The sequence below is a fragment of the Ailuropoda melanoleuca genome, chromosome 6, assembly GCF_002007445.2.
Source record: "Ailuropoda melanoleuca isolate Jingjing chromosome 6, ASM200744v2, whole genome shotgun sequence".
NCBI classification, from domain to species: domain Eukaryota; kingdom Metazoa; phylum Chordata; class Mammalia; order Carnivora; family Ursidae; genus Ailuropoda; species Ailuropoda melanoleuca.
In genome coordinates this window covers 11,876,342-11,898,738 of record NC_048223.1, presented here as the reverse complement: position 1 = coordinate 11,898,738, position 22,397 = coordinate 11,876,342, and the positions used below count along the sequence as shown (strand labels likewise).

The 22,397-nt window shown below is 34.2% G+C and overlaps 1 protein-coding gene across 6 annotated transcripts in view; it reads right to left on the bottom strand.

The window, feature by feature from the left end:
- The window catches only part of STAG1 (stromal antigen 1), a 414,808-nt gene that overhangs the window by 258,155 nt on the left and 134,256 nt on the right, over positions 1-22,397 (bottom strand). For 5 of the 6 annotated variants that reach the window (XM_011231800.3, XM_011231799.3, XM_034661958.1 and 2 more), the window contains one exon: positions 11,942-12,106. In XM_011231800.3, coding sequence (XP_011230102.1) covers positions 11,942-12,106 — 165 coding nt within the window. Of the gene's footprint in view, positions 1-11,941; positions 12,107-15,219; positions 15,333-22,397 lie in introns of all 6 variants that reach the window. The other variant, XM_034661959.1, reaches the window with a different exon arrangement.

The window sequence follows — 22,397 nt, the reverse complement described above, 5'->3', positions numbered from 1 at the left end:
GCAAACAACACTGAGGCTCTAGAGGAAAAAAGGACCAGAAAATGGAAGGAGCGTGATCCCTGAATCATATGAATGGAAGATGGGTACCACTAACTATGGTATAGAATGGTCAGAAAATGAGAAATTAACGTCTATCACGATAAGCCACCAGTATTTGAAATTTAATTTTTATAGCTACATTATGTAGCTGCTAGAATTTTTGAAAACAGGTTAAAACATCCACAAAGTTAATTTCAGAGAGACATGTAAAAACCATCAAACAAAACCCAAAACCCATTTCTAAGTAAATATTAACCTATCATTTGAAGACTTTCAATTAACTATGAAATGAAATAAGCAATTTCTATCTTCTGTCCTGAAACATTTTGTATATTCTATATATTACTTTTCATTCTAAGAAAGTGGAGGAAATCAGGACTAAAATACTTTAAAAAAAACTTAATTCAAATACTATATAATCAAACACAAAAAAACTGGGAGAAATGAAATTTATGTTTAGAACTTCCTTACTCTTCTCAAATAATCAAAGAGTTTTAAGGACTAAGCTGACTGTGAAGTGTCCTGCCTGGACCAGTTCCAAATCTCAATTTAAAATATGCATATGATGAGACATGACCATGGCACTTGAACAATGCAGGAGTTTAAAGGTACTTCAGCTAAATCACTAAAAGGGATCAGCAATGATTACTGTATAAAAATATAATCATTTCTATTGAAATTCATGGGCTATAAAATCTGAACATTTCTAAAAATCAAATTAAGATGTGATTCTAAGGTACATGCCTTGGTTTGATAATACCTTGATTGATGTAACTATTTCATTCATCCAATTAGTATTTATAAAGTTCTATTTACTTTATTTGCCTCTTATGTACAACCTCCTCCAGGATAAAAAAAAAAAAAAAAAGAAAGAAAGAAAGAAAAAGCTGACTAGGTTTTGGGGGGGCACAGTCTGACACAAGTTCTTTTGCCTTATGTCTTCTTCATATTTTATTAAATTCCATTAAATTTGTTATATTAAGAAAGTCTCCCAAATTACCGAAGACCAAATATGTACAAACATTTTTACACAAGAGGACATTACTAATATCAGCTGTAATAAGAGTGAGCTAAAGAATAAACACTAACAGTTTCTGAAAAGTCTGCTTTCAAAAAAAAAAATGTGTTTAGGCCACTAAAATAAGATCCCCTTTAAGTGAGAAGCAGATTTGGTGGCGGTATAACAGAGAGTAATATGGCTATTATGCAAGTCCAAATAAAGCCAAATTCTCTGCTCATCAAGAAGACCACAATGAACTAGTAGATAATTCAGGATTAAGTTGCTAATCTTTCCTCTGTAATGAGATATAGCCAATAAAAGTAACTTAAACTCAAAAAAGAAAAGCACTATTCCTCACCTAATTTCATTTAAGCCTTCAAAAGGTATTCTATCACTTTTAAATGATCCTGGATGTCATCTTAACATTTTATTTTAAACATAATCAAAGATACCATTAAATGAAAACCTCCTGTGTCTGCCTTTACTTTACAGTCAGATTACTTTTTTCTGGACCAAGAGGAAAAAGGAATATTAGAATAATTCTTCAAAAGAGGATGGGAATAAAGCCAAAAACAGAGATCGCCCTGGAACCACAACTGTTCAGAAAGAGGGGGCAGGGAGAGAAGGAAGAATGGTGGTAGAGGAAGTACATGCCTTGGGCCAAGAATCGGTCCTGAATCCTATCCTCTTACCCACCCAGGGGACCTATGCTGGACTATATATTTAACTCCCCCAGTCCTTGATTCCTACCTTCCCCTTCTTCCTACTGACTGTGATCACCAGGATATCAATGTTACCAACAATGACCACTAGGACCACCACAACGATAACACTGCGGCTAGTTGTCAAATGGGTGAGAGTGGATTTCTTATCCATGTAAAAATTACCAGCAGGGGATGACCCTCTACAGAAGTGCATATTGGGAAGGCTATCATTCTGGTAGAGTAATTCATCCCTAACCCTCCTCTCAAAACAGGCAGACCTAGCAATGTCCATCTCATCAAGGATCTTCCAAGAGGTCTTTTACTGCTGTTTAATATAGAGAGTAAGCTGCCTGCAGTGTACCACCAGCATGTACATGGAATATATCATGTAACAGTCACAAAAGAGCCACTGCAGCTCAGCTTCCCAGTCTGAGTTTAAAAGGCAAAGGCATCCTGGCAGCGATGCTTTTGCAACAAGGGTACTGTGTTGCAGAATCAAGTCTTCCTTTTCCAAATCATGGATGCCCATCAGGTTCATCCACCAGCACAATAACATCTGGTTGTACTAGTGGGCCTTCAAACACCATTTCTGTCACATCTGGCTTTGTACAGGCAATCAATGGCCACAAAGGTACGCTTGCTAGGCATTACCAGACTCTAGCCACTCTTGTGGCCACTCATGCATGCCTTCATCTGTAGGAACTGAGGTCCAGCATGGAGAGTTCACCTCAAGAGCCCAGTGCCTGGCACCAGTAGCACTCCTCCCCTTCCACCCCCACCCCTAAATGATCAGCTCATTCATGGAACATGGGAAATGTGATGTGGCTGACTGTCACCATTAGTCCATAATCCCCACCAGGGTCAATACAGGGAAATGAGAACTGGACAGGGTAGAAAGATACTCATAGGGCTTTGGAACAGGACCCAAGGTATGCTGCATGGGTGAGTGTCTACAATTGTGTTGCCCGCAGCTACAAAATTCATTTCTGAGTGACATCAAAATATATAGCTGCTGAAGTATTTTATATATGAGAGAAATAAACTTCTGTCCTGTTTAAACACCTACTATTTATAGTTTTCTACTTCAGCTAAACTTAATCTACATGTTTAATTTTTCATTATGATATTAAAAATCAAAATGTTTTAGTATTTTATCATACAATTTTCAATCCTGTACCCAATATCTTACACTGCAGTGGTCACAGCTATAAACACATATTTCTTATATTATACTCATATGTTGATTAATTCAAGTATTTATATCTGCTGCATTCTATAAGGTTTTACTCTACACTCCTCATCTTCATTGTGACACTTCCATCCTTCAATATTTTCTGGCCATCTTAGCCATATTCATTTCGGTCAATGATATACTTGTTCTCTCCCCTAATATCTCATTAGAATTTCTTTTATAATTACTCATACTTCTTAGACATTCTTCAGCCATTTTAATACTTATTAAACCTTTTAAGCATTGCAATGAACATTTAGAAATTCAAATGTTATTATGAAACACTTTTATCCATTTCATTAATGACTCAGTAATGTATCAATTCCTGCGAAGTCCTTATATAACTGAGAGTTCAAACACAAGTTAACAGGTAGATTTAAAAACACTCACAGGTGCTTTTTCACTTTCTTTGGTGTAGTTGTGGAGTAAAATGTGCCCAGCTAAATCCTGAGGAAGAATTCCTCTGTATTTTATATGTCAAGATTTGGCAACAACCCCATTTGTAAGTTGGGGACTAGAAGAAATCAATGTCCTTTAAAAGTTCAAGTTTCCTTTATAACAGAACAAAGCTTCCTCTCTCAGGGAGAGAGACTGATTGATCACAGACTATCCCCTAAGATACCTATATCTTTTTCCAGTCATATTGAAAAGAACAAAACCAGTTTTCCCTTCAGAGTTACCTATCAAAAGCAAACAGAAGACTAAATTGTGTCATTAGATATAGCTCATTTATAGTCTAACTCCAACTCCTATTCACAGAAGTTATTAGTACTAGTAGTACACGAAGACAATTAGTATTAATCAATGGTTCATGATGGTATATTAACAGATCACTTGATTAGTATGGAGGCTTTCCTTAACCTCCCATGATTAGAAAGTCTATGAACTCATCTGTATCTCTTGCACCTAACCTGATGCCTGGAACAACAGGCTTTTAATGAATTTTTGAATGAATAAACTATAACCCAACTTTTTTAGTTGATATCTGAGGATACAAAATTCAAATGCCAATGGATTACAGTTCATTTAAATGCTTACTAAGCTCATAACTACAACAACAAATACCAGTTAAATTAAGTAAACAACATGAATGTTCCAAAATTCAACATGTATTCAGTGTCACGTATCTAAAAGTCAAAATGTCCAAACCAAATTATTCCCCATATCCATCCTCCAACACCTATGCTCATGCAAATTTTCTTTTGGTGAACACCACCAAGTCAAACTAGAAATCACCTCAGATTCCTTCCTCTTTCTCATCTTTCAGAATCACTCAGAATCACTCCATAGCCTTAATATTTGTAGACTCTGTCACTACCTTCTCATCTTCACTGACACTCTAAAAATTTAAACATGTGTTTCTTCCTAATTGGATCAGTATAAAACTGAATCAGTAAAAGAAGCCTGATTCCAGCCCTACAACCTTCAAATTATTATCTAAACTGCATCCGGAAAAATATTTCTAAAAATGCTAATATTCATCAATGAAGCCCTTTTCTTTCTAAAATGCCATCAATTTCACAAAAAGGTCTTCTGTAGTCATTTGTATAATTACTACATCCCTTCCCCTGTGGAGAGGTACAAAATGCGAAGGCTTTGATAAGGTTTGGATTAAAGAACCTGATTTCTTTTGTTTACTCAGCATTCCACAAACCCTTGATTTCTACAACTATTTATGACTTTTCTGTCTTCTTGTCTTTTTTCCCTATCAAAACACTCAATATTCAGAATCTAACCTTTCTCTTAGCTCTATTTCTACTACAGTATCATAGCCCTTTACAGTAAGAGGTATAGATCTCATCTTTACACGTTGTCTTTTTCCCTATCAGAACACTCAATGTTCAGAATCTAACCTTTCTCTTAGCTCTATTTTTACTACACTATCATAGCCCTCTACAGTAAGAGGTATAGATCTCATCTTTACATGTCTTGTTTCTACAATAAGAAATACTCTACTGCTGCCTAGCTAATTTCCATTCAACTTTCAAGTCTCAGTTCAAGTTTTATCTATTTAGGCAAGCCTTTCATGATCCTGTCCTCTAGACAGGCCTAAGTGAATTTTTCATGTTTTCAACCCACCCTGTATATCTTCTTACTAAAGTATTCCATAACATCTGTTTCCCATGAGACTGTATTCCATGAAGACAGAACTGTGGTTTTAGTCCTGAATATATAGCCTCTGATTATTGGCAGTGCATAAGTACCTGTTTTAGCTAGTGAAACTGATCCTTTACAATTCTGATAGGGAGAAAAGACAAGAAGACAGAAAAGCCATAAATAGTTGTAGGAATCAAGGGTTTAAACAAAAGAAATAAACAAAAGAAATCAGGTTCTTTAATCCAAACCTTATCAAAGCCTTCACATTTTGTACCTCTTCAAAGGAGAAGGGATGTAGTCATTTTCCAAACATATTGACTAAAGACGACCTCGTTTGGGGAAGCATTTCAGAAACACCTATCTATTTCTTTTTCAGATAATAAAATAAACAAGACAGACAAGTTAAAGAGCGCCCAGCTTCAACAACATTTAATGTTTTATGACCATACTTGTCTCTTTTTGCTTCTTTTTCAGTTTCAAGTTGTAGCACCCCACATACCCCCTCTCTGATCCCGTTCTCTAAGTAAACAATATAATAAACTTGATTTTAAGTTATCTTGTGTGTTTACACTTTATAAAAGTGGTACAATGTATTATTCTGTAGCTTGCTTTGTCCTTTAAAATGCATTTCTGGGGCACCTGGGTGGCACAGCGGTTAAGTGTCTGCCTTCGGCTCAGGGCGTGATCCTGGTGTTGTGGGATCGAGCCCCACATCAGGCTCCTCTGCTATGAGCCTGCTTCTTCCTCTCCCACTCCCCCTGCTTGTGTTCCCTCTCTCGCTGGCTGTCTCTATCTCTGTCAAATAAATAAATAAAATTTAAAAAAATAAATAAATAAAATAAAATAAAATGCATTTCTGAAATATACTCATAACAGTACCTAGAGCTCTAGTTCACTCAGTTTCAATCACTACAGAAAATTTAAGTGTTTCAATATACCATTTTATTTATCAATTATCCTATTCATATGCATTTAGGTTCTTCTTTATTTTGTCGCTATTATAAACAAAACAGCAATAAAAATTCTTGTATTTGCCTCCTTTATATACACAAAAATTTCTCTAGAGGTTATGTCTAGGAATTGAATTGCTTTTCTTCAAACTACTCTCAGAAAAGAAAGAAAAAAGAAGAAAAAAAAGAAAAGAAAAACGAAATAACAAAGAAAAAGGTCGCTTTCACAGTGTAGGCAATCCTTAAATATTTACCAAATGAATGAAAAATCGACAGGTCATTCAACTTTTCTTGATACTGCCAAATTTTTTTTCCAGAGGGGTTAGGCGATTTGTACTCCCAACAGCTGGCACTCTACAGCCTTACTGACTCTTACTATCTTCTACCATTTTAATGTTATTCACTGATGAGTGAGACACAGTATTTTATAATGTTACAACCAAAATTTTATTATTTCTTCTTTAGCACTTTATTTGAATGGGCTCTTGTCTCCTGTTACATGTTCTAATAGATTATTACTGCTATACAGAAGGCTGATTTTTTTTAAGATTTTATTTATTTATTTATTTATTTATTTATTTATTTATTTATTTATTTGACAGAGAGACAGACAGCCAGGGAGAGAGGGAACACAAGCAGGGGGAGTCAGAGAGGAAGGAGCAGGCTCCCAGTGGAGCAAGGAGCCCAATGTGGGGCTCAATCCCAGGACCTTGGGATCATGACCTGAGCCAAAGGCAGACGCTTAACAACTGAGCCACCCAGGTGCCCCTGATTTTTGTTTTAATGTCAATTTTCTAAGAATTTTGTGGAACACTTTCATTAGTTCTAAAATTTTATCCTGAAATTTCTACAAAGACAATTATATATTCTGTAAATACGGATAATTTTATATCTTCCTTACCAAGACAAGGAACTTTCCTCTTGTTCCTAATTCACCAAGAGTATTATTAATCACAAATATCACCTGAACTTTATCAAATGATTTTTCTAAACATTTCACATCATTTCAGATAAGGACAGGTTCCCCCTCCATAACACAACTATCTGGTATATTATAGTAAAATATTTGTTAACAGTAAACTACCCTTGGATAGTAAATCTCCTTTATCCAGATAAAACCTCTAGGTCTTAAAAATGTATTGACCTCCAATTGCTAATATTTTTTTTTAGTTGACCTTTTCTACAATTTCTTTCTCTGTATAATTTCCATTTCTACTTTAATTATCCCTTTCTTCCTAATTACTTTTCTTTCTTCTTAATTACTTGAGGTTTGCAGTTTTTCTAGTTTATACTGCTTTTGCTAATATTAATACATTTAAGACTGTATATTTATCCAAGTAATGCTTTAGCTAGCCCCAGTATTTTTACTAACAGTACTTTCACTAACATTCACACATCAACTCTGCATATTTCCTCCTTATCGCATCTTAAAAGGACTTGTAAGTATAATTTAGAAGGGGAATTTATTTTGTGTATTTCAACATCATTAGCACTGTAGTCATACAATAGGATCAAGTATTCCTTGACGAAATATTTTAAGATTTTCTTTTAACCCTCATGTTCTGCAGTTATACTGTACTATTAAAAACTAGGTAATTATTTTTACTTACTATTATACTGTACTATTAAAAACTAGGTAATTATTTTTACTTACCTGCTCACTCCTGAGAACTCTGGATCTAAGGAAATATGTCTGAGAAATTTTTCCAAAATTATCTCTTCAAAAACATGTCTCTTCTATTCCCTTTGATTTCTTCCTCTGGCATATTTTGGAACCCTTCAATCCATACCAAAGTCATGCAGCTGCTCTTTCATACTTACTTCTTTATTTCTCTGGACTACATTCTAAATGAATGCCTAATGAATGTCAATTCTTATATTCTCCCTTTGATGGCATCTACTATAGTTTCTTTTTTCCCTCAGTAAAACTAATTTATTAAATTTATCCCCTTGTTTGTGCCAGATATAATTTCTTCTTTCATCTCTCCAGCACCTTAAATATGCTGTTTATTTCTTTTATTATGCATCCCTCCCCATCTAAAGTTTTGTGATTATCTCTGCTCATCCTGGTCACTCCACTGCAGAACTAGATTATATAACGCGGGTTTAGAACTCCCTGCTCTAAGATAATATTGTGAATTTTTATAGGCCCAGTCACCAACTTAGTTAAGCAGACATTTCAATTTGGGTCCTGGTTTTAAGAACTATGTCTGTCTTCTCCCTATCCTCAACCCTTGATTTCCCATAAACAAAGTTTTAGACTAAGTTATTATTCAAACGAAGACCCTCTCGAGTATTAACAGAGACTCTATTAATAACTAGATAAACAATAAGCATAAACTGGGAGTCTCAAAGGTAACCTGTGATATATGATCACCCTAAACATAAGCTTTATCTTATGCAGCAGTTATCAGTGGCTTTCTTCAGTCTCCTTTACTAGTATGGAGACTAATGTTTGGCCCTGGTTTCATAAAGTAATAAGCCTAATTCTATTCCTCTACGTTTCATGAAGCAGTTTTAGTCCTTTTAACGTACAAGAACCAAATTCTTGGCTACAAGTACCTGCTTCTCTATGCTAAATCCAATCCTCTTCTTCACTGTAGATTATCTTAAACTTTAAGCACAGAAAGTTTTAGTTTATAAACTCATTGTATTCTCTTTTTAATATTTTATCTATCATTACTTTATGTTTGAAAGGAGGAGGTAATAAACAGTGAGATTAGTGTGCCACCTTCAATAGAACAAACATCAATTTTTTAAACATGCATTCCCTTTACTCAGAAATTACTTTCAGGAATTTATGTTACAAAAACACTCCCACATATACATTTTAGACGGATAGCTGAGTATTCAAAGAAGTACTATTTTTAATAGAATAAAACTAGTCTAGTTTATATGAACAATAAACTAGTTTTAGTAGTGTAGTTTATATCTTACTTCTTTTAAGAATAAACCAGCCCAAATAAAAACTGTTTAAATAAGTTATGGCCCACCCATGTTAGAAAACAGTATAAAAACATTAAGAATTACAAGGTAAAGTCACAGGGGGAAAAAAAATATGCCCATAATAGAATGCTGAATGAAAAAATATAGAGAGAACTTCATAGATTTGAATATAGCTAGGAAACAAAAATATAGCATGAATAGTAAAAATTATAGTGAAGTAGAAAATGTTTGGGGCACAGTTCAACAGAAGAAGAGAGAAAAAGTTGAAAACATAGGTTAAAACCAAATAATGAAAAGCACTAGGATCTGAACTACTTATCTTTACCTTGCATAAAATGTGGATCCAAAAAAATTTAAGCAATAAGTGATAGTATGAAATAGCATTAGGGAAGACTAATCTGAATGAAGAACAGAGAATACAATGGACAAAAAAGAAAAAACTTTTATTAGTCATTGTTTTGTTTCAAATACTAGACCAGATTTTGTTCATATTAAATATTAAAGATATTTTTCATCTTTTTAAAAAAGGTGGAATTGAGCTTTAATAGAATATACATTAAAATTACTTTTATACACACAAATACCTTACAAAATAAACTTTTACATGAAAAAATGAAAGCAAAGTACTGAAATGCAATGCTTAAATTCATACATAAAAATAAATTTCCTTGGGGTGCCTGAGTGGCTCAGTCAGTTAAGCATCTGACTCTTGGTTTCAGCCCAGGTCATGATCTCAGGGTCCTGGGATCAAGCCCCATGTCAGGCTTTCCACTCAGCAGAAGTCTGTTTGAGGATTCTCTCCCTCTGCCCCTCCCCCTGCTCATGCTAGCACACACACTCTCTCTCTCTCTAAAATGAATAAATAAATAAATCTTTTTAAAAATAATAAAATAAAAATAAAAAATAAACTTCCTTCATTTTTCTGCTTGTGTTTCCACCTAAAGGTGGAAAGCCATGAAGTAGACCTCAAAAATAAAATACCTGTAGCTTGGTAACAATTTTTCTACTAAAGTATAAAAGGATGAAGAAGGGGGGGGTAATCAGAAGGGGGAATGCATGACAGACTATGGACTCTGAGAAACAAACTGAGGGCTTCGGGGTGGGTGGGGGAATGGGATAGACCGGTGATGGGTAGTAAGGAGGGCACGTATTGCATGGTGCACTGGGTGTTATATGCAACTGATGAATCATCGAACTTCACATCAGAAACCACGGATGTACTGTATGGTGACTAACATAATAAAAAAAAAATTATAAAAAAAAAAACAAAAAAACTGTCAAGCTTTGTGGCTAAGGGTCATAATTTTTAAATTATACTTCTGTAACTTACACTCCGTCCACTGCTTCAAATAACTGGAAATTTTGTATTTCTTTTACCATTAGCATCCTCACATTGCCCCACCTCCCTCCCTTCCCACACAAATTCCAAGACCCCTGAATATATCAATCCGGTAACATACATAAAAAGCAGTAAACTGAACTCCCTTAAGGAATGCAAAAGGAAATACAGGTTAAAAAATAAAAAGTATACTAATGAAAAATTCTAAAAGTAAATCTGTTTCATAAATTACCTAAATTTTAAAGAAACTGAAAATGGACTAACAAAAATGAGCAAATAAATAGAGAATACAAATTTTTAACTTTTATCAATCACTGGTGACCAAAGAAATGCAGATTAAAATAATAAATTACAGGGGCCCCTGGGTGGTACACTCTGTTGAGCCTCCAACTCTTGGTTTCAGCTCAGATTGTGATCTCAGAGCTGTGAGACAAGCACTGAATCAGGTTACATGATCAGTGCGGAGTCTGCTTGGACTTCTCTCACTCTCCCTCTGTCTGCCCCCCCAATAAATAAATGAATACATAATACATATATACATACATACATAAATCAGAATGAAGGGAGGGAGGGAAGGTGGGAGGGAAAAATGAAAGAACGAAAGAAAGAAAGAAAGAAAAAAAGACAGAAAGAAAGAAAAGAATGAACTGAATTTTCACTTATGTTACCAATTAATTCCTAAATATAAAGTATCCAGTTGCTAGGCACACTTCTGGTGAAAGATATACTAGTAAAATTTTTTGGAGAGTAATACATTTATGTATCACACAGTTAAGAAACACCCTTTCACCAAATAATTTTAGCTCTAGTGTTTTTATTTTTAAAGATTTTATTTTATTTGACAGAGAGAGCAAGAGAGGAAACACAAACAGAGGATGCTGGAGAGGGAGAAGCAGGCTCCCCGCTGAGCAGGGAGCCCAATGTGGGACTCGATTCCAGGATTCTGGGATCACGAACTGAATCGAAAGCATACTCTTAACGACTGAGCCACGCAGGCACCCCTACCTCTAGTGTTTTAAAATGAAAAAAAGAGGTAGAGAAGTAAACATAAATAATGAATAAATTCTGTAACAGTAAAAAAAAGTAAAGATGCATTAAAAGAATAGTAAAATAATTATGGTTTATCCTTACAATGAATTAGTAAGAAGCCAATAATTTTGTGCTCTTGCAGAATATTTAATAGTATTTGTTAAGTGAATTAGGAGAGAGAAGAGAGAATAAGAAGGTTATAAAAGATCACATACACACCCAAAATAATCGTGGAGTATTAATTGTGGTTACTCCTAGTTCACTGCTTAAGAATCCTTTTTTTATACCCTTTCTTCTTTGAAATATTCTTCAGTACACATATGTTACTTATATTAAGTCAGATTCTAAAAAAATATATTAAGGCAATAAAAATTCTCTCAGGCAGCTATTATACACAAGTCATTTTATGCAGTACACTGTAATCTGAAGTGCATTTTACCATTAGAAAAATGCCTTTCCTGATGCTATAAATAAGTAACACAAAGGAAAATTTTAAAGATAAATTTCTTAATGACACAATCAGCAAGAATATATGTCACTTAACAGGTTCCACATGTATTACTGATGGTACTGCTTTGTAAATAAAACAAAACACTTAAAATTTACCTGCATTGCACTTTTCCCCAATTTCACCACTTCAAATAGCGTAACAGGCTCCCCTTCACCATTCTGTTGAGGATGCCCATTAGCTCTTCCACGGCCTGTTCCTCTAACAGTAGCTTCAATTCTACTCTTCTCTCCTGGAGATTTTCGAGGTTTCTTATTTGTAGACTGAATAAAAAGACGAAGAAAAAAATTAAATTAAATACAGGTACACTTTGCTTTATGCGGAGTATCTGAATTATGTTTCATCCTGTGAAAAGTACTTAGCACTATTACAGGTTAAGAGGTGTAACTCCTGACCAAAGGAAGCTTTACAATTTGTTTTCAGAAATACAAACTGCAAACAGCAAAGTGTAATTTATATAAGACATGAAATTTTTTTAAAATGAGTGTTTTGCACAACAATAATGCCAATGCTGAAGATTTCAATCACATCTTCTTTGACAACTTCTTCTTTATACCTTCCTCAATACTATTTCCCCAGAAACCTTTTTCAATAAAACATTACTTGGAAATGTTGCATATTCGACTGCTCTATATAAGTCCTCAAGTATTTTTTTATCCAGTCATGCAACAAATATACATTGAACATATTTAAGACTGTTCTAGGTACTAGAAATATAACAATAAACTAAAACATTCCTGCTTCTGATGGAATTTACACTCTTCAATTAACACCTCATCCCATGCCCCCAATTTTTTTTAAAAAAAGTCAACACTAGCTACCACCTTATCTATATCTAACCTTTCAGCCAAGTGTAATTTGATAGACTCGCCTGCAATCACTATTATTATTCCCATAAACTGCATTCATATGTAAACTCATCACAGTTCCTGCTTCATCAAACTTACCAATGAAAATAGTGTTGCTAAATGTAATAGACATGTCTTGAAACTCTATCAATAGGCCACATGATTTCATCCTTTACTTTCAGATATCTTTTCCCCTCCCTATATTTCTTACCTATTAGGGTTACCTTAGGTCTCTACTCAACAACTTTTCTTCTCAATCTTTATACTCTCTTTTGAGGGATTTAATTTATTCTCAAAATAGCCTGTTTCAGTTATCAACTTATCAATTTATCCCTCATCTCCTCATCTACCCTTGTTTGTCCCACATTGTGATCCTGGAGCTGGACCTGTAAACATTTTTGTTATCTGCTGCGGTGTTCAGCGTTGTAACTAGAGGGCACTGGAGGAATACTACAAAGTATGGTATGTAGGGGCTCCCCTCCCTACTTATTGTAGCTGTACATCCCCCTTCACTTTCTATTCTTGTGTTCTTCATAGTACTCTTTCAACTCCTCTTGGTTAAGAGTCTTACAACCATTTATGTGTGTGGGGATTTATACATAATAAATTTACTATTTATTTTTAAGTAAGTTATTTTTAGGACAGTTTTAGAATTACCAAAAAACTGTAAAGACGGTACAGAAATTCCCCCATACATCACATCCACTTACCCTACTATTAACTCTTTACCATTTGTGTGGTATATTTGTTACAGTTAGTGAACTAATATTGAAAGATTAACGAAAAGTCCCTACTTAATTTAGATTTTCTTAGTTTTGCCTAATGACCTTTTTTCTGCTCCAGGATCCCACCCAGGATACCATATTACATTTATGCCATGTCTCTCTAAGCTCCTCTTGGCTTTGACAGGCTTTCTTTGGTTTTCTGGTGACTCTGACAGTAGTGAGGATTTCTGGTCAAGTGTTATACAGAATGTTTCTCAACTGGGTTTTGTCTGATGGGTTTTTCTTATCACTACACTGGGATTAAGGGTTTGGAGAGGAAGAGGTAAGAGAGAAAGTGTTATTTTTTTTCACCTCATATCAAAGGTATACACTATCAACATGATTTATCACTGTGAAAGTTGACCTTAATCAGTTGACTTGAGGTGGTGTTTGTCAGGTTTCTCCACTGTAAAGTTACTTTTCCACCCCTTTCCACACTGTACCATTGGAAGAAGGACACTACTTACATCCCACATTTAAGGGTTGGGGAGTTATTCTCCACCTCTTTCACAGGGGAGTACTTACACATATTTAGAATTTTTTCATATGGGAGATTTGTCTGTTCTCATTCATTCAATCATTTAAACTAATGTGGACTCATCAAAATTTATTTTATACTTTGAGTTATAATTCAACACAGTTCTGTTGATCAACCTGTTTCAGCTCTGGCCGTTGGGAGATCGTTTAGTTGGCTTCTGCATCCATTTCACATATACCCATCTGCGTGTGTATGTGTATGTGTGTGTCTTACTGGTTACCTTCTGGCAGCACAATACTCTGCAGGCTCATCTTGTATATTCCCTTCCTCAATTTTTGGAGCCAGCCAATACTCCAAGGAGCTCTGGTTCCTTTTATTGGAGAATGATATTAGAGATGAAGATCTGGGCACTAGATTTTGCTCCTTGATACTGACTGTCCTTGCTTCTAGGCTCTTAAGCAGACAAAGAAATAAATGTCCCATATATATACAAGTAACTATAAATATTGCTGTATTTTAACAATCTATTATCTATATTAAGATAAATATAAATTCATACTAGTATCTACAACTTTATTCCATTACCGTATGAATGCATCTTCCCCTTACTATTCGATACGGTCCCACCCCAACAGTGACAAACCTGGCACCCACTGGCATACAAGCATAGCAGTATTAGAACTGTTCAATCATACCCTAGCAGAAACAATATTATTAACTAGATTACAGTGCTTACATACACAATGTAGTTTCTTTGATTTTAGTCTTACAGATTCATTTCCAAAGTTACTCAAGTCAGCAACTTCTGCCCAATTCCCTTCAGTGACATTGTTTCAAACGCTTCAAACAGAGGTAGACTGCTTTGTTACATTCTACAGTCCATCCTGGTATCCACCTAACCTCCTAAATGACTTTATAAAATCTATACTTATAAAATTCACTTTTTCCATGAAGCTCAATGGGTTTTAACAAATGCACAGTGTCATGTATGTACAATATGGTATCACATAGAAGAGTTTTCGCCATCTTAAAAAATCCCTGTACTTCTTCCATTCAACCCTCCCACTTCTTTTTGACAAACAATGAATTCTTTCATCGTAACTACAGTTTTGGCTTTTACAGAGAGTCATATAATTAAATCACAGTATGCAGCCTCTTCAGAGTGTATCTTTAACAATATACATTTAAGATTCATCCATGTCCTTTAATGACTGAATAGCTAATTTCTTTTTATTTCTAAATAATATTCCATTGTATGAATGTATCACATTTTGTCATCCACTTACCTAATGATGGACATCTTGGTCACCATTTCTTGGCAGTTAGGAATAAAGCTGCTATACACATTCACATGCAGCATTTTGTGCAGACATAATTTCCAAATGAGTTATGTAAACATCTAGGAGGATGATTATTGAATCATATGATAAAACTATGTTTAGCTTTGTAAAAGAAAAAAAACAAAAAACAAAAAACCCTGCCAAGCTGTCTTCCAAAGTCGATACAACATTTTGCATTCCCACCAGTGATGAATAAAAGTTACTGATGCTTTGTAACTTTGACAGCTTTGTAACCTTGTCAGGTTTTTGGATTTCAGCCATTCTAATAGGTTTACAGTTGTTATCTTATTGTTGTCTTAATTTGCGATTCCTGAATGACAAATAGTTAAGGACTCTTTAATAATGAATAATTCTTCACATTAAATTTTCCTGTTCCAATTACTAGAAGAATAGATACTGTCTCCTGACTACACCCTGACTGATTCTCTATATTTACACCATCTTAACATGGTAGCCAATACTCTCATGTAGCTGAGCATATAAAATACAGTAGTCAAAAATAAAATGTGCAGTAAGCAAAAAATATCCACAAGATTGTGAAGATGTGAAGATTTAGAATGAAAACAGCATATAAAATATCTCACTTATAATGTTATATTGATTACATGATGAAATAACATATTAGATATATAAAAATTAATTTCATTACCCATTTTTTGTAACTTAGTAGAAAATATTAAGCCACAGATGTGGCTCACATCCTGTCTGTTGAACCATCCCACACTATTCCAATACTATAACCACAGTAATTCTTATAATATAAATAGAATCCCATTACTTCCTTGTTTAATCTCTGATCTTTAGTGACCCTCATTAACCAACAATTTAAAATCCAAACTCCTAAGCATGGCAAGTAAGGCTATCATTTACTACGTGTTCAGTCATCTACTGCACCAGATCCTCTTTACAGGCAGATAAATTTAAAGTCACTTAAAAACATCATCATTTCATGCATTCATTCTTTATAACTGTACTCTTGATTTTGGCTCCTCCTAATAAGTCTTGTTTCTGTGCTCACTCTTTGGAGTAACAGCCATTTTCTCAGTATTGTGTGTGCACACAAGTGTGCATGAGTGTGTATGCATGCACGTGTGTCTGAAGAGAGGTGGCAAAATGTTACTTTTCTTTACAAGATAAGTAATACATTCACATGGCCTAAAATTCAAAAGGTGACTGAAGTTATACAATGAAGACTTGCACACCCTTGCAATCTACAATCTACTTTCCTAAGAGACAAACACTACTACTCATTCCTTATATGTCATATAAACAAAGCAATGTGTATGAAATTAAAGAAATAAATAAATGGAAACCGTTCTATGTTCATGGATTGGAGTTAATACTGTTAAGATGTCAATACTCCCCAAAGCAACCTACAGATTCAAAGCAATCTCTATCAAAATCCCAATGATCTGTTTTGCAGAAATAGAAAAACCCATTCTCTAGTTCATAGGGAATCTCAAAAGGATCTCAAATGACCAGAACAATCTTTAAAAAAAAAAAAAAAAGCAACACTGGAAGACTGACACTTCTTGACTTCAAAACTTATTACAAAGCTACACTATGACAACAGTGTGGTGCTGGCATGAAAGCAAACATACAGACTGGTGGGATACAACAGAGAGCCTAGAAACAAACCCTCACATACATGGTTTAATGATTTTGACAAGGGTACCAAAACCACTCAATGTTAGGTAAAGAGTAAAAGCCAACTCACAGAATGGGAGAAAATATTTACAAATCATATATCTGGATAAGCTATTAATAACCAGAATATATAAAGAACTACTAAAACTCAACAAAACAAAGAACCTGATTTAAAAATTGTCAAATAATTTGAATAGACATTTCTCCAAAGAAGATATGCAAATGGCCATTAAAGACGGGAAGAGATGCTCAGTATCACTAGTCATTAGGGAAATGCACATCAAAACTACAATGAAATAGAGGCCCACACCTATTAAGATGGCTACTATCAAAAAAAGAGAAAATAATTCTTGGAGAGGATGTGGAGAAATGAGAACTCTTGTGAACTGTTGATGGAAATATAAAATGGTATAGCCATTGTGGGAGACAATGTCAGTTCCTCAAAAAATTAAAAATAGAATTATGATATGATCAGCCAATTATACATAGAAGTATATACCCAAAAGAACTGAAAGCAGGGTCTCAAAAAGTTATTTGTACACCCACCATAACAGCAACATTATTCACAATAGCTCAAACTTGGAAGCAACCCAAGTATCCATTGATGGATGAATGGATAAGCACATGTGGTACATACACACAATGGAATATTATTCAGCCTTAAAAAGGAAGGAAATTATGTCATAATCTAAAACATGAACCTTGAGGACATTATGTTAAGTAAAAGAAGCCAGTCACAAAAGACAAATACTATATGACTCCACTTAAATAAAGTACTTAGTCAAAATCAGAAACAGAAAGTGGTTGCCAGAGGCTAGGGAAAACAGAAATAGGGAGTTACCGTTTAATGGGTAGAGTTTACGTTTCTGTTTTTATTGAAGTATGGCAATTTTATAACAGTTTCAGGAGTATAATGTAATGAGTCAATATTTATACATTTTACAATATGATCACCACAATAAATCTAGCTATCATCTGTCACTGTACAAAGTTCTTAGAATATTACTAACCATATTTTCTAAGCCCAACAATGCATACCCATGTCTTATTTATTTCATTAGAGTTACAGTTTTAAAAGATGAATAAAGTTCTGGAGATGATGGTGATGACCACACAAAATTATGAATGTATTTAACACAACTGAACTGTACACGTAAAAACGGTTAAGTTGGCAAATCTTAGGTGTATTTCACTGGAATAAAAAAAAATTGGAAAAAACCTAAATGCACATATATATTTCTATGTATCTATTGTATTTTATGTTACTTATGCACAGTTCTGCACCATTCTATTTTCACATGATTTTTAGTCAATCTACAGTATGTCCTAGAGAATACCTTAATTCTTTTCTGAAAGCTGCAGTGTTGCATTGCACAAATGTACATTAATTTTTTTCTAGACATTAACCCGCTGATTGACATTTATTTTATTCTGGATCTTTTACAATTACAAATAACACTATGACAAGTAAGCCTGCGTATGTGTAGAAATGTTTGTGTGTGTCACACACACGTTATTATGCATGCATACTATAGACAGTATGAATTAAACTCTACAAATAAAGGGGAAATAAACCAGAAATCTCACGCCTGGGAACCTTTAGCATGGGTCATAAAGGGGGATAAAAGTAAAAACATAAAAATCTATTTGCTCTTATCTAAGGTCTATGTATTTTATCCCCATTATCCCAAGAGTGATTTTCCCATGTCCCAAATCCAGACAGTAATAAACAGTAAAAATGTTCAGAAAGACTAACCCTAATAAAAAGAGTAAGAGAGAAGATAATAATGCAACATGATACATACAATCTTTAGGTTATATCCAAAGGATACAATTTCACAGTACTGAAAATAATCCCCATCTCAAACATATAAATACATTTATCTCACTCAAATCGTATATTTGTTTGGAGTTTGGCGGGGGGGGGAGAGAGGTGTGGGTGAATTTAAACATTAAGAATTTTGATAGTTATTTTAAAGGGTAGTAATATATACATAACCCTTTAATTACTTGTGAATTGACAGGCTCCCTTCCCTACACATTTCTGCCATATAGGTGAGGCCACCTGTAGGTGTATTCCCATTCCTAAACAAGGATCCAAGGTGCTCTCAAATAAAGAAATGGATCCTGTTCCACATCAAACCTGCTTAGTTGTTTCAGTTCTGACGTTGTGCCATCTTAAGAACCGAGTCCTTGCCTTAATTCAGAGATTACTAATACCTTAGTGACCTAGCCCCTAGAGTCCTGTCCTAACATTATCAGTCTATCCCAGGGACTGAAGTCCTATCCTTGAATCCCAGGCCATTAGGTGGGTCTCCCGCAAGAGGTTGCCAGACCTATAGATCTTGCTCAGAAGACATCTCTAAATGCTTGGACACACATAGTCTCCCTGATGGAACGTGATCCACTTACTCCATCTACCCCAACTACTTCTTGCCTAGGAAATCTTTCTTCTATTAATAGCAAGTGGATCTCTTCCTAAATACCTGCCTCAACCGAGTGGGCATGACTAGTTTCTATGTCTTGTCCTATGGAGTCTCATCTAGTCTACCTTCCAGAATTCCTGCTTAAGAGCTCAAGTGACATTTATATGGTATTATTGCCAAATATGCAGAACCTGAATCTAACCATTAGCAAAGACAAATTCAAACTGATTCAATCTACAGAACACAACGTATGAGAAGAGATTTTTTTCACAGTTCAACACAACTCATTTCTTTATTCATCATGTAGTTACTATGTACCAGATATACAAAAAAAAGCTGATCCTTCCATACACTACCACATGTCGTTTTCAAAGAACTTATAGTATTTAAGATGTATTTTCCAACATTCCAATACAATGTTGTCAATTGGTGATGGAGGAAGACTCATGCTTCAAATTCCATTAAAAATAATGTAAGTGAGATGTCCATGGTCCACAGGGTTACTAATGAAGAAAACCAGAGTCATGTGTTCATTGCTGGACATTCCAGGGACAGAGTGGGGAAAAAAAGATGCTAACGGTTACATGTAGGAAAACAAAACTACCTGAAACAAAGCCTGACTAAAATTATTAAGTAATGATTTTTACAGAAAATATGCTCATGAAGTCATAAACCTACACACACTTCACTGCATCTTTGTGATAATGATATAATCAAATGTCAGAGTTTAGAACAAATGCTTTATTGAAAGTATCTATTACATAACTTAAATGTGTACCTACACTTCTGGTAAACTGTTTTAAGTTACCATTGCTGTGTAGGAAAATTAACCATCCTAAACTACTCTATCCCCAAAGCTCTATATAAAATGAATTGTACTCTGAATGTGCAATGACTTTCCTAAAAACTTAAAAGACAAAAGATATACTAACATTGCTTTTTAGCTTTGTGCCCTACCTGAATTTGTTCACAAGCTCTAAATGTACAATAACACCTACCCTTTTCACAATAGTGTATATAAACATATTGGAATAACAATACAAAATCATTACATATAAATAATTAAAAGAAAACCAGAAACACAAGTAACTATAATACAGTAAACTACAGTATATAAAAAATACATTTCATTGAAATTTGGTTTAAGGTAAGTGCTGGAAGGGTTCTATGAAGGGACAGATAATTTCCAGTAACAGGTAACCAGAGAAAGTTTCACAGAAGAGATGAGCTGCCAGTTGAGACTTAATGGATTAGTAAAATTGGTACGATTAGCTTAAACAGAATTTAGGAAGCAAGGATTCCAGAAAGAAAAAACACCATAAGCTAAGGTTTAGAAGTGGGAAAGCACAAGACATCTACACATAGAGGACAAAGAAATATATCTGACTGAATAAAAGGTTATGAATAAGTAAACACAATAAAATATCAGGTTGTAAGTTAGAAGAACATAACTCAAAAGGCACTTCTTGTTATTTGAACAAGTTAAAAAAAGGTCAAACTTGACAATATTTTTTAAAATGGAATTGAAAAGGGAAAACACTTCCTACTAAAGGACGGAAGCTCACAGTTCACTAACTCCCTATAAAGTGAAACCTAAAAAAAGGAAATTGGGAAAAGGAAAAGAAGAGACAGAGGTAGAAGACACTGTGAAATAAAAATTTATCAGACTGGAATCTAATTAGATACAGGAGAAAGGGAAAGGAAGGGGGGATGGGGAGACTCAATGGTGATTCATGTTTTAATTGTTGAGTTCCTAGAAGAACTGCGCTACGTTTTAACAAACTTAAGGAAGGCCAAACTAAAAACTTGTCAATAGGAGAAGTAGTAAACGAAAAATTAATAATAAAATAGGTAACAAAGCTGGTTTGAGAAAGGAGATACAATTCCAAATGATGAATACATTTCAAAAACTTATCATAAAAGTGCGCAGCCTTAAGCTGCAAAAATCATTTTGTAAAGAGATTACTGTTTCTTAGAAACATAAAAACAGAGAAGTGCTATAGAAAATGACAAACAGGCAATTCAGAAAAGAAACACAAATGACCAATATTTCAAAACATACTGTTAAAATTTTACACCACTTAAAAATAAGTAAATTTTTAATCATTAGTATAATCAACAGTAAGACTTCGGGAAGTGCTGTGTATTTTGCTGTGTGACAGGCAAACCAGTAATACTCATCCAAAGCTTTCAAAACATGGCATACCTTCTTGACCGACCAACTCCAAATTTAAGAATACAGGATTAAAAAAGATCAAAGGATCTAGCAAAATTTATTTGGGAGCTAGTTTATGTCAGCATGGAAAATGTATTTGTGAGATAGCTTATGTCAGTATGAGTTAGATTAATGAAGAATTTTTAACATAAATGATCGATGACAGGGGGTTAATTAATTTGATAGAAAATACCAGAAAGCCATTAAAAATTATGTAAAATATTTAAATGTCATGAAATTCATAATATTCTACACAAAAGTACCAGTTAATTTAGGAGATCCAACTCTTACAAATTTACCTGTTACCCTATTCTTCCGATGCTTGTTAAAATTTTGTGTATTCTCCATCTTCTATGTGTATGAATATATAGAAATTAGAGTAGAAATTGTATCTCTTTTTATTTACCTTTCCTTTTCAGCCAAGGCAAATATAAAAGTTAAATAATTCTGAGAATGAAAGTCCAGGTTATCATTTAAATAGAACAAAGAAAACAAAATCCTTAATAAAACATTAAACCAAAGACTAAAGATAGTTTAAGTTACAGATGTATTGATTTACATTACAACCAATAGCAAAATGAAATCCTGGACTGAATTCTGACCCAAGGAGAAACAATTATTTTTTCTTTCCTTAGGGCATTACTAGGACAACGAGTAAAAACTGAATGAAATGTATAGATAATAGTGTTATATCAATATTATTTTCCTCGTTTTCATAATTGTGCTGTGGTTGCATAAGAGAATGTCCTTTATTTTAAGGAACTTCATACTAAAGCATTGGAAGTGGCACCATGTCTGTGCCTCTAAAACACTTCAAAAGTAATAACAGATAAACA